This window comes from Lethenteron reissneri, chromosome 19 (genome assembly GCF_015708825.2).
Source record: "Lethenteron reissneri isolate LAM-NWPU_2019-01 chromosome 19, ASM1570882v1, whole genome shotgun sequence".
In the NCBI taxonomy this organism is placed as follows: Eukaryota; Metazoa; Chordata; class Hyperoartia; order Petromyzontiformes; family Petromyzontidae; genus Lethenteron; species Lethenteron reissneri.
The window spans coordinates 14895317-14918855 of record NC_083797.1 but is presented as its reverse complement, the minus strand read 5'-3'; the positions used below and the strand labels follow the sequence as shown (position 1 = coordinate 14918855).

The 23539-nt window shown below is 52.6% G+C and overlaps 1 protein-coding gene across 1 annotated transcript; it reads left to right on the top strand.

The window, feature by feature from the left end:
• Window positions 1-84: 84 nt before the first annotated feature.
• Window positions 85-23272, top strand: LOC133344327 (cytochrome P450 7A1-like). Its single transcript, XM_061554429.1, has 7 exons — window positions 85-191; window positions 16408-16648; window positions 16960-17107; window positions 18314-18773; window positions 20273-20394; window positions 20755-20933; window positions 21452-23272. Exons 1-7 carry the CDS (start codon window positions 118-120, stop codon window positions 21764-21766), a joined length of 1539 nt encoding a protein of 512 aa, XP_061410413.1. The 5' UTR covers window positions 85-117; the 3' UTR covers window positions 21767-23272.
• The last annotated feature ends 267 nt before the right edge of the window (window positions 23273-23539 follow it).

The following is a 23539-nucleotide window of genomic DNA, read 5'->3' as shown; positions in this document are numbered from 1 at the left end:
CGGGACCGGGTGCGTTCGGGGCGGAGCGAGGCCCCTGGGGTGTCGGTCGCGGTGAAGGCAACGGCATTCTTGCCGTTTGCCCTCACTGCAGCGCTCGCCGTGCCGCTGTCTCCCAGCATGGCTCTGCTAGTGGCCTGCAGCCTCTTTCTGGCTCTGCTCTTCACTGCGTGGCTTTTCGGAGGTCGGCGCCGGTAAGAAGCGGTTCCCCCTCCAACACACTGGCCAGGCAAAATTTGAAAATTAATTATAATTATTATCTATATTAGTAAAGACCTGAATCTGTATATCTCAAACACCCTCTCGGGTATTTCCCGACAAGGTAGAAAGCTGAAATTTGGTACATGGGTAGCTTTTAGAACACAAACGGGGAAAATCAGATTTTTTATTATAAGGTCCCCAAATCTCGATTTTAAGTGCCCCATAAACATGTTTGTTCGTGAAGTAATTCAGAACTCGTTAAAAGTATAAGATTGCGAGTCTTTTCGTTTGAGCGTTAAACGGCAAGCAGAATAAGCCAGAACCATTGTTCTATTTGTTATTGTTTGTTAGATATTCTAGCGGGTTTGAACGAAAGCAAATCCGCATTTTATGATGTTCAAATGTGAATAATTTGAAGGTAAACTGAGAGATTCCCCCAGGGTATTAAGTTAATTAATTTCTAATTTAAAAAAGAGAACGGAATCTTTAAATTGAGCGGTTTCAACAATTTGTGTTTTTTGCGGAAAAATACAAGCGTTTGGAGTAATTGTTAGTGTCTGGAGATACAAATTGTAAAAATTCATATCAGGTTAATTTTTATATATATATTTAAACTTTTGCCTGGCTAAGACAGATATTATGAACTCGTAAATAATAAGAATGTATTTGAATACAACGGCATCCTGTTTGACACTCACTGCCGAATCCAAACCCGCTCCCCCCTCTCGCGTGAACCCTCTCAACTCAGCTCAAGTCGCGCTCTTTACGATGCATTACGACGTTTGCAGGGAGTGCTGGTTCGTTGCTGACCGCTTCACGTTTTTGGGCCCCTTGGTTTCTTGTGTTGAGGAGCAACTGTGTTAACAAATGCAATACACACATACACCGTGTGCCCCATGTCATTTGAGGTGACATGGGGCAACAACCGCCTTTCGCAGCTAAGTGGCAGTGACGTCCCCACGGGGCTTGTGCCAGGCTATGTGCACTTTAAGGCCACGTGAAGTGTCGAACGCCCGCTGGCAGGAGGTCACGGGGCTGACCCAGCAGGTGCCATGGGTCGACTGAGATGAGTGGCCGATGCACCACCTGTGCCCCCTACTGTGCCAACTTGCTGTGTTTTAATCACCCAGCCCTCCGCTCACCGTTGTGAGCGTCGCTCCTCTGCCCTCCGTTGTTGTTGGAGGGCGACTGCCTCCTACTGCCCAGTCGCAGCAGCGTCCTTCACGAGCCTCCTTCCACAGGAGGGCTGGTGGTCACACACACAGAGACGCACATACGGTTAGCTGATTATCAGATGCACCCCCCTCGGCAATTTTTGCTTTACAATACAAAAAGTGAATTAAGGGTGTCTTAAAATCCGCGAAGTGTAGGTAACAATGCAGTTCTAATCTAAATCGTCTATAAGCGTACCTCGGGGAGTGTTCCCGAAATACACAGAGCCCATTGCAACACGCTGCGCGAACTGGCTGTGGGCTGTGGTTTTTGCGGGCGGCGGCGTTGACGAAATATTCCGAGGCCTGGGTTCGAAGCCCCCTTGCTGGCAGTGATGAGTTGTTGATGTCCACCGCTGGTGACCGCCACTGGCTAAAGCCCCCACCCTCTCCCGCGTACACATCACCGTTTGCTTCCAGCTATCGATCTGAGCGGTTTGCCCACTTGGCGTGGAGGGGTGTGGGGGGGGGCTGTCCCTCTTCAATGCTTCTCAGCAGCAGTTCTGTGATGTGCGCTTTCACGGGCTCGTTTTCCAACCAGAGGGGAGGGTGTGGAGGGGGGGGTCCGTGCTGCCGAGGGGGATCGTGCCTCGTTTCGTGGCACGGGGAGGGCTCCGGTGGCTGGATGTGACCAGGCGGGCATTGACTTCGCATCGGGTCAACACTGCTTCCCCATTGCTACAGGGACCACTCACCACTCACCACTCACTCACCAGACACTCACCACTCACCAGACACCACTCACAACCCACCACTCACCAGACACTCACCACTCACCAGACACCAGACACTCACCACTCACCAGACACCACTCACCACTCACCAGACAATACTAACCACTCACTCACCACTCACCAGACATTCACACTCACCAGACACTCACCATTCACCGCTCACCACTCACCAGACACTCACCACTCACCAGACACTCACCACTCACCAGACAATACTCACCACTCACTCACCACTCACCAGACATTCACCACTCACCAGACACTCACCATTCACCGCTCACCACTCACCAGACACTCACCACTCACTCACTACTCACCACTCACCAGACACTGACCATTCACCAGACACTCACCACTCACCGCTCACCAGACACTCACCACTCACCAGACACTCACCACTCACCACTCACCAGACACTCACCACTCACCAGACACTCACCACTCACTAGACACTCACCACATACTCACCACTCACCAGACACTCACCACTCACCAAACACCACTCACCAGAATGGGTATCGATTGGCGTTTTGAACATCTTAACACCTGTTTTATTTTGCCAGAAAGGGTACAATACCGATTCTTATTATTTTTCATACTTGAAAGGGCTCTGTGCCCGGTGACTCCTGACCTCAAAGTGGAAACGCCACCACCGCCTTAGCCCTGAGAGCTCAGCAGATCTCTATCCGCACGTTGGGTGGTGGTCGTGGTGCTTCCTGCCAGCCGGGCGCGACTTATCAGGCCCCATGCACACTGAGCCAGTTTCCACAACCCAAAGGATGACGACTGCCTGCCCGTTCATCTGAAACCAGAACCAGGAACTTGTTGGGTCGATCTCGTGATCGTATCCAAGGCATTCTCGACTAACTGTCACCAAACCCCGACGTTCCATCTCAAGACAGTGTCCACGTGATATATATTGTATGAATCTCGGAGCGCAGGTTTTCTTTTGCTTACGCCATGCCAGATCCCGAAATTTCACGAACTCAATTTTCTGTTGTGCCACGGCGACCAATCTCACCAGGGCTGAGGCTAACCATGCTAGGACGGGCGACCCACCGGACGGAACCACAGGCGCGCGCCGCACGCCCCGATTAGCACGGGTCGGCTACGTGTGGTTGCGAAAGAAGTTCAACATACGGGGTGGGCAGCAGAGGGCAGCAGAACAGCAACGTCCATTGCCCAGCTGTTTGTCTTCCTTCAAACACCTGTCTCTCAACACATCCCATCAGCCTCACGGCCTCCTGGCAGTGAATGATCTCTGCATATGTGCAATGTTCTTGGAGGGAGACGGAGTCTTCGTAGAGGCAACACGCTTTATTTCACCAAACAGTTACACTAATCCCTAACACAAAGAGGTAATGGCCCCTTTCACCCACAACGTGGGGAGATACAGCCTCCGGGCTATCGTACCTACAACTCTTCCTACTTCAGCCCTCCAGCTAATTAAACCTAGGGGAGGCTGACCCACCGCTGGCCCAGTGGGTCCCTGACCACTGGCCCGTCCGGACCTGGCCCTCACAAGGGCATCAGGCCGAGGGAACCTCAGGGTCCTAACCCCACGACCACTGGCACCGCACTGAGCCCCGGCCCTTAGAAGGACGTCAGCAGCTTGGGGTCCAGGGTCTTCTTCTTCTTCTTCAGGCGGCTTCTGGCTTCGGCTTGAGACGGACTGACTCGCGCTCTCAGGGACCCGCCTTATATACTCTTTCTCCCTGAGGGGCGGGGTTCTGGGGGATCGTAGCTCCTGCCAGCCCCCTCCCCTCAGAGGGGTTCCAACCGCCGTTGGCCCGACTGGTCCGGACCGGTTCCTACCCCTCCCCCTGGTTGTGGCGCGTGTGTGTCAATCATGACCACCACATATGTACAGGGTGGGTGCTTACATTTTTGTTTAACACTTCCGGGAATTTGCAACAATACCAGAAGAAATGTGCCTCCGGGCTCTGGAGACCACCTGGAGAAGATTCCAGGGATATGTTGACAATGATGGCGAACAAATGGAGACTCTTTGACTTGTTGAAGCTATTAGCATACATTTGTTATCATGTTACAGTGTGTTATCCGTTCTTTTTTCCATTAAAAACGATAGTCCCATATAGGTGTTAACGTTTTTTAAGCACCCTGTATACGTTCAACATATATACTTACATACGTGTACATCTGTACGTATAGTTTATCTTTATGATACAGCAAGTCCTCGTTTAACACGGGGTTGCGTTCCTTTAAATTGCACAACGGCCAATGAAGATGGGAGTGCCGTACACTGCAGATGCATACCATCACACCCATCCATTACCTCTATTGTATGTGTAATGGGTTCACTTGAGGCGCACACTTAAACTTGGAGGCAACACTTTATTAAACAACGCAACAGACAACTCGAACAACTATATAAGGTGGTGACCACCGTTCCTAATTTAACTAACACTTGGAGGGATAACTACATAACGGGACCAGGACAGGCTAACAGGCTGCCTGGTCCTCGAGCGGAGATCAGAGACTTGATGACCGTAGATTGCGTCTTCATTCTCTTAGGTTTTTTTCGGTAAAGCCACATAGGTAAAAATAAATAATAAATAATAAAAATAATAGAAATAATAATAGAAATAAAATAATAAATCACGACGTTTCGGGCGCAACACAAGCGTCCGTCATCAGGTGGGACAACCACAGCAAGAAACAGTTGCTTAAGTGGGCAAAAGAGCTGCTGTAACAAGAGGCTATATAGGTGTAGTGGTGATACGCGCTGGGGTAGGGATCGTGTGCCAGCGCGTAGTGATTGGCTGTGTGGGTGGTGACGCGCGCTGACGGTGAAGGATCAGGGGTCAGCGCGGGGTCGTGGGTTATGTGGTGCTGATTGGCTGTGTGCCGGTGACGCGCTTGAGAGGGAGTGATCGGGTGGCAGCGCGGTGTGATTGGTTGGGTAGTGGTAACACGCGCTGGGGAAAACGGATCGTAGGAACAGCGTGTCGTCATTGGTTAACTAAGGAGTGATGCTCACGTCGAGGTCCGCATCCGCTCCGTCTCCCGTGAGCGGGGACTATATAAGGGGATGCACACAGGCGCATGGGCAGTGTGTAACCAGCGAAGACTGAAGACGGGGAGGAAGAGATAGGGCCCTGCGGTACCTAGTCCCGCTGTCCTAAAGGGACCGGGACTCTGTGTAACCCAGAGGCGGAATGCAGTGTGTGTAGCCAGAGGCATAGGGTCTACACGAGTCAAGTGAAGTGTGTGTAGCCAGAGGCATAGAGTCTACACGAGTTAAGTGAAGTGTATAGTCAGAAGAATAGAGACCACACGTTGTATCGTGACACGTCAAGATTTAATAAAAAGTGTGTTACCCGTCAAGGAGTTCCTGCCGTCATTTCCAATACTTCAACTGGCGTCAGAAGTGAAACGGTCTTCCAAGCATGGATACAAGGAAGACCCGTCGGACCCTCGGGATTGACCGCGAGGATAACCTTGACGACTCGGGCCAGCTGGCATCGGGGGGTGAGGACGAAGAATTGCCCACGCTGCAGGATCCGCCGACGGCGCCGGGCGAGCGACGGGGGACCGATGCCGTGCTCCACGAGGCGCACTCCCGTCTGGTGGAGCTGCTGCTCGCCGCCGCGTCCATCCTGGCGGAAATCAGCTCGTCGGGAGGAGCGGGGACGGCGGCGGACATTCTACAGGGTCGCCCTGCAGATTCCCGCCAAAATGACTTGGCGATTCCCGCCATTTCATCTGCGCCGACTTTTGGCGGGAACGGACACCACCACGTGGCGGCGGTTCTCCAAGCGCGCCCGATTACGTCACCAACGCGCGCTGCGGACCGCCATCAGACACCCGCCACTGGGGCCGCCATCTTACACACCGACGGGGCGGCGGAGAGGAACCACGAGGCGGAGGACGACTTCATCTTTCAACAGCGCCTTCCCACATTGTCAGCCTTCAAGGCGGAAGGCGGGGACTGGGGCCAATTTCAGCGCAGGTTTTTGGCGCATCAGGAGATGTCCGCCTGGTCCGACGCTACGGCGCTGCGGGCACTGCCTGCCATGCTGGACGACAACGCGCTCGCGGCCTTCACGTCTGCACGGAGGTCGGACCGCTCCACGCTTAAGGCTGCGCTGGGTCTCATGGCCAAGGTCTACGGACCTCCCTCGGCGTGTCGCCATCATTTTTATGCAAGGCGGAAGGCGGACACGGAGACCGCGCTCGCCTATCGCACGGCGTTGCTGGCTCTCGCCGACGCCGCGTTCCCTCGTATGGACGAGGAGGGCCACGATGCGATGGTTTTGGAGCAACTGCTCAAGTTGGCGCAGGACCTGGGGGTCCCCATCAACACGGCCGACGAGATCGATATTTCTTCCTTGCGGGTCGCTACAAGTATACAAGCGCACGAGGTCCTTCAACGTAAACAGGGGGTCGTCTGCAACGCTGCCGTGGCCTCAGCTCCGGGCCCGGTAGTCACCGAACCCCAAGTCGTCAGCCCACGAGAGGAGGCGTTCACCGTGGGACGACCGGGGGACTGGAGGTCGGGGGGTCGTTCGCCTCTGCGATCGGCCCGCAAGCTGGAGCAACCGAGATCTCCGACGACCCTCATCACGTGTTATTACTGCGGCCTCCGGGGCCACGTGGCGTCCGGTTGCCGCGCCCCACGTCAGCGCGCCATGGGACCTCGGCTGGACGACGACCAAGGCCCCAAGTCATCCCTACTAACCCCGGCAAGTCGCGGCACCTCACATGCTCGGCCTGCATGCTCGACACGCATGGGCCGTCGCGTTGCGGCGGAGGAGAGCCGGTTAGGGTTCGGGGATTCGGTTCGGTGAGGGGGGTTCGGCCGGGACCGGGGAGACATTAAATGGTCGGAGTTGGGGCACAGAATAGTGGCTGCCTCAGCGGGTTCATCCGTCGTTACGGGATCTATTGATGGAGTCGAGGTCAGGGTGTTAGTGGACACGGGGGCATCGGCGACTATTATATCGGACCTCATTTACAACATTCTCCCCGTCCAATGTCGTCCGCTGCTTCCAGTGGATGTGCCAGTTTACGCCGCTAATGGGGGATCGTTGGGCATTATCGGTCAGATTAGAGCGTCCATTTGCATTGGAGATATCAAATTGTCAGGACCCGTTTTCGTTTCGTCCTCCTTGGCGGTTGTCTATTGGGCACTGATTTTTCGGCAAAAATGCCCATTAAAATTCTCATCGATCAGCGTTGCATTGAACTACCATCGGGTCGCCGTATTTCATTTTTGACGAACCCTACTGAAATTCGGACGGCGTGCGCTACAATACAAGCGTTAGCGACACAGACCGTGCACGTGCCCCCGGGTTCACAAATGTTAATTCCCCTCCGGTTGCGGAAACCATGGGTGAGGGAGACCTCGGAACAAGGCATGCTTTGGGTCCTTCTAATAGGGCTGTCGGAGGTCTCGATTTGTCGGTGGCTCACACTTTGGTTAGGGCTGACAGGGATCCGTTTGTGATGGTTTTAAACGCTGGGTCGCGGCCGGCCGTCATTCAGCAGGGCACCGTGCTAGCTCACGCGGCACGGGTCCCTGCGGAAGAGCGGCTGGTTGCGCAGGCTGATCCGAGCCCCACGCAGAACATTAAACCGAAGGAGGACCTCGAATGGGTCGATTCGCTGTGCGCGGACTCTAACGATTTGTCAGCGGTACAGTTGGGTGCGCTGCGCGGGTTGCTGATAGAATTTTCTGATGTGTTCAGTAAACATAAGTATGACATTGGGTGCACGGACCTGTTACGCCACCACATTGAAACGGGCGATGCGGCACCGGTCAGGCTAAATCCCTTCCGACTGAGTCCTGCTGAGAAGGAACATGTTCAGTCGGCCGTCAACGATATGCTAGAAGCCGACATTATTTCGCCTTCTTCCAGTCCTTGGGGAGCACCTATTGTGCTGGTTAAAAAGCAGGACGGGTCCTTGCGATTTTGCGTAGATTTCCGTCGCCTGAATAAGATCTCTGTGGCTGACGCGTATCCGCTCCCCAGGATGGACGAGTCTCTCGATGCATTGTCTGGTGCGCGATATTTTTCGACTCTTGATTTATTATCGGGATTCTGGCAGTTGCCACTCGACGAAGAGTCTAAACCTAAGACAGCATTTCGGACTCCAGGGGGCCTGTTTCAGTTTAACCAGTTACCCATGGGACTTCACTCCTCTCCTGCGACGTTTCAGCGCCTTATGGAGTTGGTTTTGTCGGGCTTGCAATGGGATACGTGCTTGATTTACCTTGACGATGTCATTGTTTTCAGTAAAACGTTTGAGGAACACCTCCAGCGATTGAGAGGGGTGTTCTTGCGAATGCGATCGGCTAAATTAAAGTTTAAACCGGCCAAATGCCACCTTCTTCGTAAGTCCGTTAGATACTTGGGTCACATTGTCGACTCTTCGGGGATTTCTACCGATCCCGCGAAGACGGACTGTGTCAGTTCATGGCCGACGCCCACGTCAGTTTCGGACGTGCGCAGTTTCATCGGTTTTGCTTCTTATTACCGCCGATTCGTTGAGCACTTTGCCACCATTGCAAAACCCTTGCACGCTCTAACGGCGAAGGGAGTGAAGTTCCGATGGGGACCGGAGGAGGAGGCCGCGTTCTGCTCCCTCCGGGACGCCTTGGTGGGTGCCCCACCCTTGCGCTATCCTGACTTTGCGAGTCCCTTCTTGCTAGACACGGATGCTAGCAACACGGGCATTGGGGGGGTGCTATCCCAAGTCGTTGGGGGAGTCGAAAGGGTGGTCGCCTATGGTAGCAGGGTGTTGTCGCCGGCGGAGCAGCGCTACTGCATCACCCGTTGCGAGCTGCTTGCCATTGTTTTTTTTGTACAACAATTCAGACCGTATCTCTATGGTCGTCACTTTACGGTCCGGACGGACCACGCGGCGCTCCAGTATTCTTTGAGGGTCGCCCAGCCCTCGGGCCAATTGTCACGGTGGTTGGAAGTCCTCCAGGACTATCAGTTCACGACTACATACCGTAAGGGGTTGCGACACACAAATGCCGATGCTCTGTCGCGATTGTTGCCTTGTCACAAATGTGCGTGCTTATCGGGATCGGCGCTGTAAACCGCCAGTTACGGAAGGTATGGGGGCATTGGTTGCGACCGCGGGCGCACCAATTGGGGATGTTCCCGCTACCCCAGGGGGTCAGGACTCGCTGCTCTCACTGTCGCTGATTGAGTGGGGCCGTCTCCAAATGGCGGACAGCTCCCTGCTAGCATTGCGCCGCAGGGTGGGGGGTTCCGAAGAGGACCAGGAGCGGACTGGCTCCTACGTACTTAAGCAAGGCCTGTTAATGAGATGGGACAGTTTGTCCCGGCGGCACGCGCTTGTGGTGCCTTCCGCTGTGAGGGGGAAAGTTGTCTTGGCCGCACACGAACGCCTCTTGCATTTGGGAGTAAACAAAACGCTTGCCCTGCTTCAGCGTGACTATTATTGGCCGGGGATGGGGAGTGACGTGGTGAATATTCTGAAGGGATGTGTTGAGTGCGCCAGACGGAAACCACCGCCCGTGGCAGCTAATCCACCGCTGCAATCTATTCAGGTCTCGCGCACTAACGAGCTCGTTGCGCTCGATATTCTGGGGCCTTTTCCAGTCACGCCTAGGAGTAATAAGTACCTGTTGGTGGGGGTCGAATATTTTACCCGGTGGCCTATGGCGTGGCCACTCGCCAACCAGTCGGCGGCGGCTGTGACGGACGCCTTTGTCCAGGGCTACGTCCTGGACAAGGGGGCTCCCGAACGCTTGCTGACCGACCAAGGGAAACATTTTTCAAGTAAATTGCTGCAAGAGGTGTGCGATCTGTTGGGTACTAAGAAGGTGCGTACCTCCCTGTACCACCCGCAGACGGACGGGATGGTGGAGAGACTCCACAGGACTTTGACTTCTATGCTGTGCCAGCAGGTGTGTGAGGCACATGTTGATTGGGACCTGCAGGTCCCGGGGGTCCTCGCCGCGTATAGAATGGCCCCCCATGCAGCGACGGGATTTTCCCCATTCTATCTGATGTACGGTCGGGAAGCCGACCCGCCCATGGAAACGCAGCTGGGCCTGTCCGCACCACGAACTAATTCAAAATTGGCAGAGCATATTAAATTTAATATTCATAAGCTGACAGAGGCAAGGGAGGCCGCACGGCTTAATTCGCGGGCTCGCCAAATTGCAAACGAGCGGTTGCGTGCACGGAAGGTGTCCATGCACAACTGGAAACCAGGTGACAGGGCCTGGCTGCATTGCCCTCAGGCACCTTTGGCTACGTCGCCTAAATTGTTGAAGCCATGGCGGGGACCCGTGGAGGTCGTGCGGGTTGCACGCCCCCAGTGCGTTCAGATAAAATGGGGAAAGCGCCGTTGGTACGTCCGCCCCTCCCGACTGAAACCGTTCTTGCCTCCATATGGCCTCCCCTTGTGTCGTGAGGGCCGAGCATGTGACGTGACCGACGACCCAAAGGGGGAAATGTCTTTGCCTGATCCTCACATGTCTCCGCCTGATCCGCTCCCAGGTGTCACGGAACTGACAGCTGCCGACCACCGGCGGCCGGATCTTCGCGGCGGGGCCGGTCCTTCCAGGCCCGATCCGCGCCATCTAGAGCAGTCGGAGCCACCGGACGGTCGTCAGCGTCCCGTCCCATACGATGGACCGGCCAGACGGACTCGCGCTAGGTCGCGCTACTTTTTATGACCTACCGCGTGAGGAGTCGAGGCAGCCGGAGCGCCTCGTCACTGCGTTTAGTCACAGAGACACTTGGCGCGTTCGTTTTCTAGAGTTCGCTTTTATTGTGTTGTTCGCCGGGCTGTACATTGCTTCTTATTTAAGTGTTGCTGTTGTGTTGTTGTTGTTGCGTTACGGGGCACACTGGGGGGTGGGGTTTTGTTGTGTTAACGTTGTGTTGTGTTGTTGGTTAGCAGCCGGGCCGGCTGCGAGCTATGTGGGAGGGGGTGATGTAGTGGTGATACGCGCTGGGGTAGGGATCGTGTGCCAGCGCGTAGTGATTGGCTGTGTGGGTGGTGACGCGCGCTGACGGTGAAGGATCAGGGGTCAGCGCGGGGTCGTGGGTTATGTGGTGCTGATTGGCTGTGTGCCGGTGACGCGCTTGAGAGGGAGTGATCGGGTGGCAGCGCGGTGTGATTGGTTGGGTAGTGGTAACACGCGCTGGGGAAAACGGATCGTAGGAACAGCGCGTCGTCATTGGTTAACTAAGGAGTGATGCTCACGTCGAGGTCCGCATCCGCTCCGTCTCCCGTGAGCGGGGACTATATAAGTGGATGCACACAGGCGCACGGGCAGTGTGTAACCAGCGAAGACTGAAGACGGGGAGGAAGAGATAGGGCCCTGCGGTACCTAGTCCCGCTGTCCTAAAGGGACCGGGACTCTGTGTAACCCAGAGGCGGAATGCAGTGTGTGTAGCCAGAGGCATAGGGTCTACACGAGTCAAGTGAAGTGTGTGTAGCCAGAGGCATAGGGTCTACACGAGTCAAGTGAAGTGTGTGTAGCCAGAGGCATAGAGTCTACACGAGTTAAGTGAAGTGTATAGTCAGAAGAATAGAGACCACACGTTGTATCGTGACACGTCAAGATTTAATAAAAAGTGTGTTACCCGTCAAGGAGTTCCTGCCGTCATTTCCAATACTTCATAGGTAAGAAACAGGGGAGGAGCCAGGGAGGAGAGATAGATATGGAGGTGTGGGGTAGGGGGAGTGGAGCGCTGCTAGAGGGATAAGGAAACGAGCAAGGAAATGCCGGGGGGGGGGGGGGGGGGGGGAGAAACTAGAGATGTGGATATGAAGGGGGCTTTTGGCTGAGTTTAGGGGGATTTTGGCTGAGTTTAGCTCTCTCGCACAACGAGGCTTATAACGGCTGTGGCGTGGCCGGCTCCGCCCTCGGCTACGCCCCTTTCCCGAACCTTCGGGAAGGTCCAGGTCCCTTACCACGTGACTACAGCGCCCCCATCTGATGTCCCCTGGCCCCCCTTCGTCCGGTCACGTGCCCTATCGGGTTCACGCAGAGTGTCACGGCCTGACGCGACCTCAGTGACACCGTGGCGCTCTCCACCTGCAGTACCCGTCATCACCTGGTAGTGTCTCAGCACAGTAGTGACATCATTCATGTTTCTACAGACGTAACTTCTACGAAAATACAAAGATCCTCCGTATAGCCTTTACAGACTGTTGGGGAAAGTGCTATTAGCGAGTACGGCACATGAGGGGGTGGGTGGCCAACACCATGCCCGGCCGCCTTTGTCTCCCCAGTGGCGATTTTTACACATCGCACCAGATACGCATTTGAGACTGAGTCGACCTAGGGGAGGCCCAATACCGGTTCAGAAAATCGTCACTGGTGTTGGCCATGAGCGGGAATACAACAACAACCGCCATTCGCCACTAAGTGGCGGTGACGTCACCACGACGATTGTGCCAGGCCATGTGCACCTTGAGGCCACGTGAAGTGTCGAACGCCCGCTGGCAGGAGGTCACGGGGCAGACCCAGGTTCCACGGGTCGACTGACTGAGATGACCGAGATGACTGGCTGATGCACCATCTGTGCCCCCTACTGTGCTGTGCTTTAGCCACCCGGCGCTCCGCTCGTTGTTGTGAGCGTCGCTCCTCCGCCCTCCGTTGTTGTTGGAGGGCGACTGCCTCCAACTGCCCAGTAGCGTCCTTCACGAGCCTCCTCCACAGAGGCCGATCTTGACACCGCTGATACCAGTCATCGGCAAGTCCACTCAGCTCCACGTCCTCCTGTACCACATCACTCCGTCCTTCTCTAGCCCGTGCCGCGCCCATTTAGCCCCCTCGATCCGGCCGAACAAAAGCTGTTTCGGCATGCGGTGGCTGGGCATGCGGGCTACATGACCCAGCCAACGCAGCCTTAAAATACACGCACATACATACAAACACACCCACGCAACTGCCAACATGCATGCATTGCCTATACTGACATGATATTGTTCCACCATTGCAAAGTTTAATTCATGGTGCATGTGCTTACATTTTACAAAGTAGGAAAATGCCCGCCTACAAAGGATGAGGTGACATTACGTGACAACATCAGTGCCAGGCGTCAAGCACGATTTTCCAATTACTGCACGAAAGTGCTAATCGTCATATTCAGCAAATAATTTCCTCCGAGTGAACGTAGGGAGAGGACGCGCTCGCCATTGCAACGAGTGGCCCTTCATTTTTAAATCCTTTATATTAAGTTCGCTTGCTTGCTTGCTTACGACCGTGCAAATCTTTCGGTCGTTTTTTAACCCACTTCCCGTGATCCAATCGAGCTGACATTTTGCACACAGACTCGTTGTGCGTGACAATTAATTTTCGTGAAAAAACATTTCCAAAATTTTACACTGTTTAGGGAATTTTTTAAAAATATTTAATTACCAATTGCTTAATGGTGGCAATCATCTGACCCATAGGTGGCAGCCACCTCAAGCCAGAGGACGAGAGGACTCTAGCCGCCACGCATATAAAGGATTTATAGTGAAAAACTTTGTTTTTACGGGTTAATTTTTTTGCAAGGTTCACTTTGAAAAAGAATAAAACAAGTAAACCCGTAAAAACAAAGTTTTTCACTATAAATCCTTTATATGCGTGGCGGCTAGAGTCCTCTCGTCCTCTGGCTTGAGATGGCTGCCACCTATGGGTCAGATGATTGTCTGCCAGTATTAAGCAATTGGTAATTAAATATTTAATTTGTTTTCCCTAAACAGTGTAACGAGTCTGTGTGGAAAATGTCAGCTCGATTGGATCACGGGAAGTGGGTTAAAAAACGAGCGAAATATTTACACGGCCCTAAGCAAGCAAGCGAACTTAATATAAAGGATTTAAAAATATATTCGCCTGTGGAGGACGCGGGATCGATCCCGCGACCTTTGGCATGGGAAGTGAGGGCGCTACCAACTGCGCTACTCCGCCACGGCCTGTGGAGGGGTTACGCTCTGGGCTCCTACACTGTGACGTTCAGCCAAAGCCATGAATGAGTTCTATTTGAATAAATGTAAAATCATTTTTTTTGCCTAAAAAGTGTAAAATTTTTGATTTTTTTTCACGAACATTAATTGTCTCGCACAACGAGTCTGTGTGCAAAATGTCAGCTCGATTGGATCACGGGAAGTGGGTTAAAAAACGACCGAAAGATTTGCACGGTCGTAAGCAAGCAAGCAAGCACGCAAGCACGCAAGCACGCAAGCAAGCAAGCAAGCGAACTTAATATAAAGGATTTAAAAATGTCGGAGGTTGCAAAGTGTGGTTTACGTGTGGTTTGTTCAGTCAGCTTCACTCACTTCTGGTTGACAATTCCCAGGACGTGCATTTAGTAAAGGCTCAGAAATGAATGAGATGTGTTTCCTCTGTTGACAGTGCAGTTGACTGGTGTATGTGTTTATTTTTAAATTAGTTCATAAAGCCTGTCTTCGCCAGGCAAAAGTTTGAAATAAATATAATAATTAAATTGATGCTTTTTTATAATTTGTATCTACAGACACTGACAACGACTTCAAACATTTGTATTTTTCCGCAAAAAAACACAAACATTGTTGACTTGATTCAACGTCTTTTATTTAAAAACGTAACCATCGGAAACCACCTGATTTAAATATTTCGTTCTTTTTTATTAGAAAGAATAAAAATTTCAGAATAGGTTTTCCCCATTTTTCTGGCAACCAAACGCCTTTTGGCGTCCTCTGGTCTAATACCGTTTGAGACTAGGCTCAAAAGAAAGCTGTCTCTGGTGTGGACCAATCAGTTTCAAAGACAATGCATATATTATCAGAGTATATTTTTTTGTTTGCATTCTGACCACAAGTATTGTGGTTAATGCAGACATGATTCCTTGTAAAATGTTTCAGTTTGGTGTTTTTAACATCTGAACACTTGTTTTGTTACCAGAAAAAAGGGGAAAACCTATTCTCAACAAATTGTTTTTAACTTAATCGTCTATGAGGGCAAGCTATGCTATCTTTTACAGTTTTTGAATAATTAAGATTTGAACATAATAAAATAGGGATTTTTTTTCTTTCAAAACCGCTTGAATCCGAAATATCTCAAAAACAATAAAAGAAAGAACAATGGTTCTCGCCTTAATTTTATTTGTCAGTTGACACTCTATCAATCGAAAAAACCCACACTATTTCGAACGGTATCTGGATGAAACCACGATCAAACGTGTTTTATGGGGCACTAAGTATCGAGATTTGGGCCTTAAAAGAAAAATCTCGAATTTTCATATTTGTCCTGTTGTTGTTTTTGTACTAAAAGCGAGATGTGTACCACATTTCTGCTTTCTACCTTGTCTGGAAGTACCCTACAGGTTTTTTTAGACATACAGATTGAGGTCTTTATTTATATGGAAGATTATTTTATTATCGTTATATTTGACAGTGAAGTTGACTGTTTGACGTGTTTTAAATACAATTTCTATAAATACGCTATGGGTGACAGTCATTTATTTAAATATAAAGTGTGTAAGTATGTACGCATGTCGAACTTATTTTGCACCGTACGTAGCCAACCATGCTAATCGGAGGTGCGGGGGAAGGACAACAAACTCAACATAAAAAGCAGTTCTTAAGAAATGAGTTTTCAACTGAGATTATTTAACAATGCATAGCTCTAGTGGCTTCCTAATATCAGAAGGAAGAGCGTTCCAGATGGCCGCACCTGTAATCGCGCGATTGGAGAGTGATCCGCGCGTGTTTATCAATTGGGTTCGGACCTCTCGCCGGGAGCTACAGCCAGCATCATCAAGCAGCTGCCAGAAATCGGAAAATGTCCTCCAGTCAACTTCGCGAATTGGCTGTGCCAGGTGGAAGAGGTTTTACCACACACATTTTTCTCACGCGATCTGACTTAAACATCAACGTGGAATCATAAAACAGTATGGGTCGCGAGAGAGATATGGCGAGGGAAAGATAAGCGAGATGACACTACGTGCACAAAGATCCTACGAATCCGGAGATGAATCCTGAGTTTGATTCGGGCTCATGGCCAACATCAGCGACGAATATCCAAAGCGGTCCCTGGGCCTCCCCGAGGTCGACTCGGCCTTAAATGAGTACCTGATGCAATGTGTACACATTTCCACCGGGGAGACAAAGGCGGCCGGGCGTGGGTTTAACCGCACCACTCACCCCCAAGTCATCCGAGTGCACCGTAGGCCGGCCTCCTCCTTGGGTGCTCGCTAAGCGGCCGCCCCCCCCTGCCCCACCAAATATATTGGCAAAGGCTACCCGGGATGGAGCTTTTGCCTTTGTGTCCCCAGGCGTGCGGAGGAGGCCCCGCTCGTGCGCAACTGGGTCCCATACCTGGGCTCGGCTCTGCGCTTCGGAGCCCAGCCGCTGGCGTTCCTGCGCGAGCAGCAGGCGCGGTACGGCGAGGTGTTCACGTGCCTCATCGCGGGCTCCTACACCACCTTCATCTGCGACCCCTTCTCCTACGGCACCCTCCTGCGCAACGATCGCGCCTTGGACTTCGAGAAGTTTGGTCAGAAAATCGCCAGGACTGTGAGCACACTTTACACCGCGCGTCCGCGTGTCTGTGTGCTGTGTGTGGGGAGCGGTAATATAACGGTTAGCGCGCTGCATTACGAACCGGGCTTCCCCAGTTCGATTACCGCTCACGGTCAACACCTCCATACCACACAACTCCACACACCGCCTGTGTACCACACACAACTCCACACACCGCCTATTTACCACACACAACTCCACACACCACCTGTGTACCACACACAACTCCACACACCACCTGTGTATGCATTTTTTAATGTCGATGCGAGCCTTGCCCTCCGTTGTGCCGTGGCCTTGGCAAGTAGGTGTTCGGCATCGTGGACTTCTTTGACCCTCGCTACAACGTCACGATCGAGGAGATCCACGACATCTTCGGGAAGACTCTGACTGGAACCGAGCTGCATTTGCTCACCGAGAGCATGCTGGGAAACCTGCACAACTACCTCGTGGCAGGTACGGAGGGGCTCGGCGGAGTGCTTGTGGAGGTGCCTTGTGACGAGGCCGCCAATCTTTCAGATCAAGAGGATATTCTGTAGGGTGTCCATAAAGGCGTCATATTTGCAAAAAAAACATGCTCGGTCCACTGCTGGATGAAGGCCTCCCTAAGCCGCCGCCGTCTCCCACCACGTCACAATCTGTCTAGCGCCCGCACGCGAGCCGATTTCATCGCTCCAACTCAGCGTGCGTATTTCTCCTCCTTTGGCTGCCGTTCCGTTGTTGGTCTCGACCGCCGACCGTCATCCCTTCCGGCCACGTGTCCTGCCGAAGCCCACGTAACGTTTATTCACGGTCGGTGCGATGTCTAAACGGAGCAGGCGTGTTCTCCAAACCTTTCCTGGTCTCGGCAGTCGCGGTCGGAATTCTAAGGGAGCACCGCTCCACGCCACCCTGCGCACTTTTCCACTGTTGCTGGACGTCGTTCGTTCTCCTTCCCTGACGCTGTCCTCAAGCGCCCCGAGCGTGTCGCAGTGCGATACGGCGAACCAGGCACTGCCTTCAAAATCCCCACAGTACACCAAGTGAAACTGCACCATTAGTATTTGTCATAAGAAAGACAAGCCACTAGTAGTACGATTTTAGCCACGCAACCCAAAGCTGTGGGCCATATAGTAAACCAATAGAGACACGTAGAGACCCATAGAGACTCACAGAGCTACATAGAGATACATGCAATTAAAACCAGAGTGCAATTGTGGCCATGCAACTCAAACTTTGGATCGTATAGCAAACCCATAGAGACCCATAGAGATACACAGAGATGCATAGAGATACATAGATATAGATTCAAAACAAGCCACAGGAGTGTGATTGTGGTGATCCAACCCGAACTATGGACCACGTAGTAAATCCACTGTGGTATGCACTCCATTAATGGAGGAGGATCCGCAAAACGACACGAACTCTCTCCTGAAGCCCTCTCATCGTGGCCAGCAGCAGACCTCGACGCTGGCATCTCGCGCCTGAACCACATTGCTGCTACTGCTGCTGCTGCGAGAACCTCTGATTAGCCACGGTTGGCTACGCACACAGAATATTATATCTAACGAGTGTGACGATTTTAGTTAAATTATAATTGTACCCATGGCGTGTTCCACCCGGTCTCGCCTATCACTAGCGGCCCGTACCAGTGCTGACATTCGTCTCTACGCCGACCCCCAGGTCGTGCTGTGAGGGATGCTGGCGCTCGCGGTGCCGGCGGCGCTGGCGGCGACGGCTGGCAGGAGGAGGGTCTGAACGAGTTCTGCAGGCGCACCATGTTCCGAGCCAGCGTCGAGACCGTTTTCGGCCGAAATATGTTCGACGCCGAGTCCTTGCTCGCCGAGCTGCTCAAGAGTTTCAACGACTTCGACCGAGCCTTCCCCCTCCTGGTGGCCGGCGTGCCGCTGTGGACGATGCCCGCGGCGAGGCGAGGGCGCGAGGCGCTGGAGACGGCGCTCGGGAAGGTGGCGCCCGGCACGATGGTGGAACCGGCGGCTCTCATCGTGCAGAGGGCGAATCTGTTTGAGGGCTCGCCCCTGCTGGGGAAACTGGACAAGGCTCGCACGCACTTCATCATGATGTGGGCCTCCCAAGCCAACTCTTTGCCGGCAACCTTCTGGACTCTCTTCTACTTGCTCCGGTAACATTTGGAATTGGTTTAATTTTCGAACGAATCTTCTTCTTTTGTACAAATTGAATAATGAGACAGTAAAATCTCCTTCGCATATCCGTCAAAACAGATTTTGATGATGAGCCACTGCATTTATAAACCGGTCCAGAGTTTTGCTTGTGTTGAGCCAACGCTGCTAAAATTAGGCACTCCCTGTAGGTCATGTGGCTCATGGGATGTGTAAAAAAACAACAACGATGTAGAGGTTTTTTTTGCATATTTATTTTCTTCTCGAGCATAGCATTTGAAAGGCAGCTGATTGAATAGTTCCTCTGTGGAGATGAGAGAAGCCATGCAATGGTGTCTGGGGTCGGGATGGGTACAGCAGGACACCTGTAACCCACGGTGACATGGGGGGTGCGGGGGCGGGGGGGACAAGATGACAGATCCCGTGATCCCCCTCGACACGCCGCGGTGGTCAGCTCTGTAATAGGCGATTTCTTTATAGCGCTGATGCGGTATCCCACGTATCACAGACGTAGGGTAAGTATGGGGTGTGTCGGGTAGGGGTCATGCCTCCTGAAAGGGGAACAGTAGCGCTCTCCCAGTGGTTTGCCATCTTTGGTCGCTCCCGGTTCCCAGATGTCAGCTGTGGCAGAGGCCACACTGCAGTACACCGTCTTGACTAGTGGACAAAACCAGGTGAAGGTAGCCAACGGGTCTGCAACCTTTGGTGAGACGAGGCCACGCCGACCCCTGCATGCAAACACTTCTCCCGGTGGAGATCAATCTGCTCTTCCAAGGGTCATGGAGGCGACTAAAGCAGAGGAGAACCGCCGATGCAGAGAGGAGAGAGGTCTACAAAGCAAGAATTCCCAACTCCTCTGTCAATGGCCTCAGATCGCGTGTCTCTCGTGCAACAGCTGGTTCTTTCGCGACCAGATTGGGTTCATCGACCATCTACGGACTCACGTCATCCAACTCCTAGGAAGGGAGTTCACCTGGGGGGCTCTGTCAGCAGGAACCCCTAGGACAGGAGCTCTTTTTGTGGGCTTTATTGGGATGAGCCGCTAGGAAGTTAGTTCGCTTTGGGGTGCTTTGCCAGGAAGGACCATCGGGGTCGGCGCTGGAGCCTCAGGGAGGGCCAATGCTGCTCCGCGCTGATCTGTGCGCGTGTGCGGCCGGTGTCGTAGTGTAGCGGTTAGCGCTGCACTGTGCTACGAACCCGGAGACCCGAGTTCAATTCCTGCTCACGGCCAACATCAGTGACGATTATCTGAACCCGTCCTGGGTCTCCCCGAGGTCAACTCAGCCTCAAATAAGTACGTGGTGCGATGTGGAAACATCGCAACCGGGGAGACAAAGGCGGCCGGGCATGGTGCTAGCCACCCACCCCCTCGTGTGCAGCGCCGACCTTTATTGTTGCTCGCTAACAGCAGTTGCCCCAACAGTCTGTTCAGGCTACACGGGGGATATTTGCCTTTGTGTGGTAAGCGTTGTGCGTGCGGTTGTGTCCGCGTGTCGTGCAGGAGCACGCCCGCGCTGAAGGCAGTGCGCGCTCAGCTAGGGGAGCTGCTGGGCCACGAGGCTCGGGAGCACGGCAAGGCCTTCATCATCACGAGGGAGCAGCTCAACAAGATGACCGTCCTCCGTGAGTGCTCTCCGCACCAGGGCAGCCTGCCGGATTCGAATCATGAACCTCCGCGGCAAGTGGCCATTGGTCGACCGTTGGGCCAGGTCACTGCCCCAAAAATGGTGTTTTATGTAACATCACTTGCCTATGGATTATCACATTTATTTATTCATGTCACATCTTGGGCCTTACCTGAACCTTTGCAATGACCGACACGAACATAGAGCCAGTGTGCGCGCACAGGGCGCGGGTGAGCGCGGTTACCCTGCAAGCTGCACAGTACACGCATGGGTCATGGGGAGTTGCAGGTAATCGGGAGTTGATTCTGCAGAGGCCAGCTCTGTGTCATACCTCGTCCGTCCCCCTCCCTCTCGACAGACAGCATAGTCAACGAAGCCCTGCGCCTTTCCAGCGCCTCCATGATCGTCCGCCAGACCAAGGAGGACGTGACGCTGAAACTGGACTCGGGGCGCAGTGTGCTCGTGCGCAAGGGTGACATGGTGGCGGTCTACCCAAAGATGATGCACTTTGACCTGAGCATCTACCCGGACCCCACGGTGAGCCTCCCTCCCTCACTCCCTCCACACTTATCCTATCCCGTCAGCGTGCAGCGTCCGTTTACAAACTGGTCAACTGCCCATCTGGCCATCATGCGTAAACCCTGCGGCAATTACGGTTAGATAACTTACTTGCTTTGTCAATCCACTGCTGTGTGAAGGTCATGGGATTTATTTGACCGTACTTCACCACGCCGGCCGGTGAGGGACGGTGAAGGGAATGCGTGGCGGAGGGGCCCAAGATTCTAATGTCACTCGCCACTCGCGGTTGGAAATAAAACTCAGACCGCCGGGATCATAGAGCAGTGCACGAAGCACTGCCACGTTTTTTCAGTCGAAAAAGCATTGACGGCTGTGACGCGATGGGACACGTCACGCCCAAAGTCTATCCGCCCCAGCAATGATGTGGTGCTGCCATGGTCCATAATAGCTTTGGAGAGTTTATGCACCTAAATCTATCGTACAAATAATAATGTCTAAAAGGTCTGAATTTTGGCCACCCCACCCATGCACCCTAGGAGTTCAAGTTTGACCGTTTCCTGGGCGAGAACCTCAAGGAGAAGACCACGTTCACCCAGAACGGTCGCCGGCTCTCCCCATACCTCATGCCGTTCGGCATGGGGAAGAGCTTGTGTCCCGGACGGTTTTTCGCCATAAACGAGATTAAGCTGGTGGTCACCATGCTGCTGTGGAACTACGACCTAGAGCTCTTGGACCCCGGGGTCGCACCTCCTCCCTTAAACAACGCTCGTGCCGGCTTGGGCATCTTGCCCCCCATGCACGACGTCAAGTTCCGCTACAGGTTCAAGGGCCAAGTCTTGCCCGGTCTGTAAAGCCTGCGGCCAGGGTACAGAAAATCCCCCTATCGTGTTGTCGTTTAGTCCAGGCAGAGCTAGGGTTGTGATAACATCCTAGAATAGGACCGCGAGATTGGGAAATTGCTGGCAATCTGCACGCATTACAAATCCTAATGCATTTTCGGAAGCGATTTGCATGAATGATTCAATAAAAAATACATTAGATCATTAACATAATATATTCAAACAAAAGTATTAAACAAGAACCCAATACAGAGCACGAGCAACGTTGAAGGGGGAGTAGAGACGCCTTCGCGAACGACAAAACCTGGGGCCACGTGACCTCGGAGTAGGGACCGGGAAAGTTTGCTGGGCTCACTGCCCTACTCACATAGGGGGCAACGATCGGTATTTTATGGGTGGGGAAGGTTAGGGAAGCGGGGGGAGAGAATGTACCCAAACAGAACCCGAAGTGAGTTTGTCATTAACATAGGATTGAAGCTTTCGTGACTGCTGAAATTACTGTACTCATTGGTTTTTTCGGTGAAGTCACGTATGTAGAAATAAAATAAAATGTAACTAAATAAAATTAAAGCATCTTTCCCTGTGTGTTCTTCTCTGTATGTATCTCTGCTACCTTGTACCTCGCATATGTTCACTCTGTCTGCGTTGGTATGTTCAGCCCAGAAGTTGAACACGAAATTTAGCAGTCTTTTGAAATACGTGGTAGTTTCTGACTGTGTTGTTGGCCGACTGGTTTTGCATCACATTGTGTTTCTAAGGTTTGTTGAGTTCTCGTCTCCCATCTTGTTGTTGTTTGCCTCCGTGCAGTTTACCGTTCTCTGTGTTTGGTGTCTCCGTGTGTTCCCTTGGTGTGTTTTACCCCATTTCCACCTGATGATGATCACTTGTGTTGTGTTCGAAACGTCGTAATTTATTTTAATTTAATTACATTTTATTTCTTGTCATTATTGTTAATCCCCGGGAGCAGTGGCCACCTCATGCCTCTCCAAGGGGTAATATGTCAGGAGTCCCCCCCCCCCGGCCCTCAATTTCATGCGCATTCCCGCAGGGTTTAGATGTTCTTTTTAAATTTTAATCATTTTTCTTATTTTACCAGGGAAGGTCCGCTGAGCTATGTTGCTCTTTTTCAGAAGTGACCTGGCTTTCACAAATGATAGCCCAATGAAGTGGCTGATCATGTGGAAATGAATAGCAGCCAAATACTCTAAACGCATGATGTTGATTCTAAATGTGTTAGGAAAACCCGGAGGATCCGGAGAAAAATCCACGTGACCACGGGGAGAGAGGACACGCAAACTCCAAATATATAGGTGTATATACACTTCACGTAGCCTCAAAGTGCATCTAAACTGGCACAAGCGCCGGGGTTGATGTCACTGCCATTTAGTGGTGAACGATGGTTGTTATATTGTGTGGATGAATGCGTCAAGTGTGGAAATTGACGTCTCAAATCTGAATCTCTTCTGCGAATAAGCCGCAAACGTCAACCTGCGATTTCGAATAAACCGCTTGAATAAAGCAACTTGAGTGTGTTTGTCTGCCTCCCCGTGTCTCTCCCCTGTCGGTGTTTCCCCCTGTTTGGGTCTCCCTATCTCCTCCTGTTTGGGTCTCCCCGTATCTCTCCCCTGTCTCCACCTGTGTGGATCTCCCTGTGTATCTACCCGTGTGTGGGTCTCCCTTGCCCCCCGTGTCTGTCCCCTGTGTGGGTCTCCCTGTCGCCCCGTGTCTCTCCCCATGTGTGGGTCTCCCTATGTCTGTCCCCTGTATGGGTCTCCCCGTGTGTCT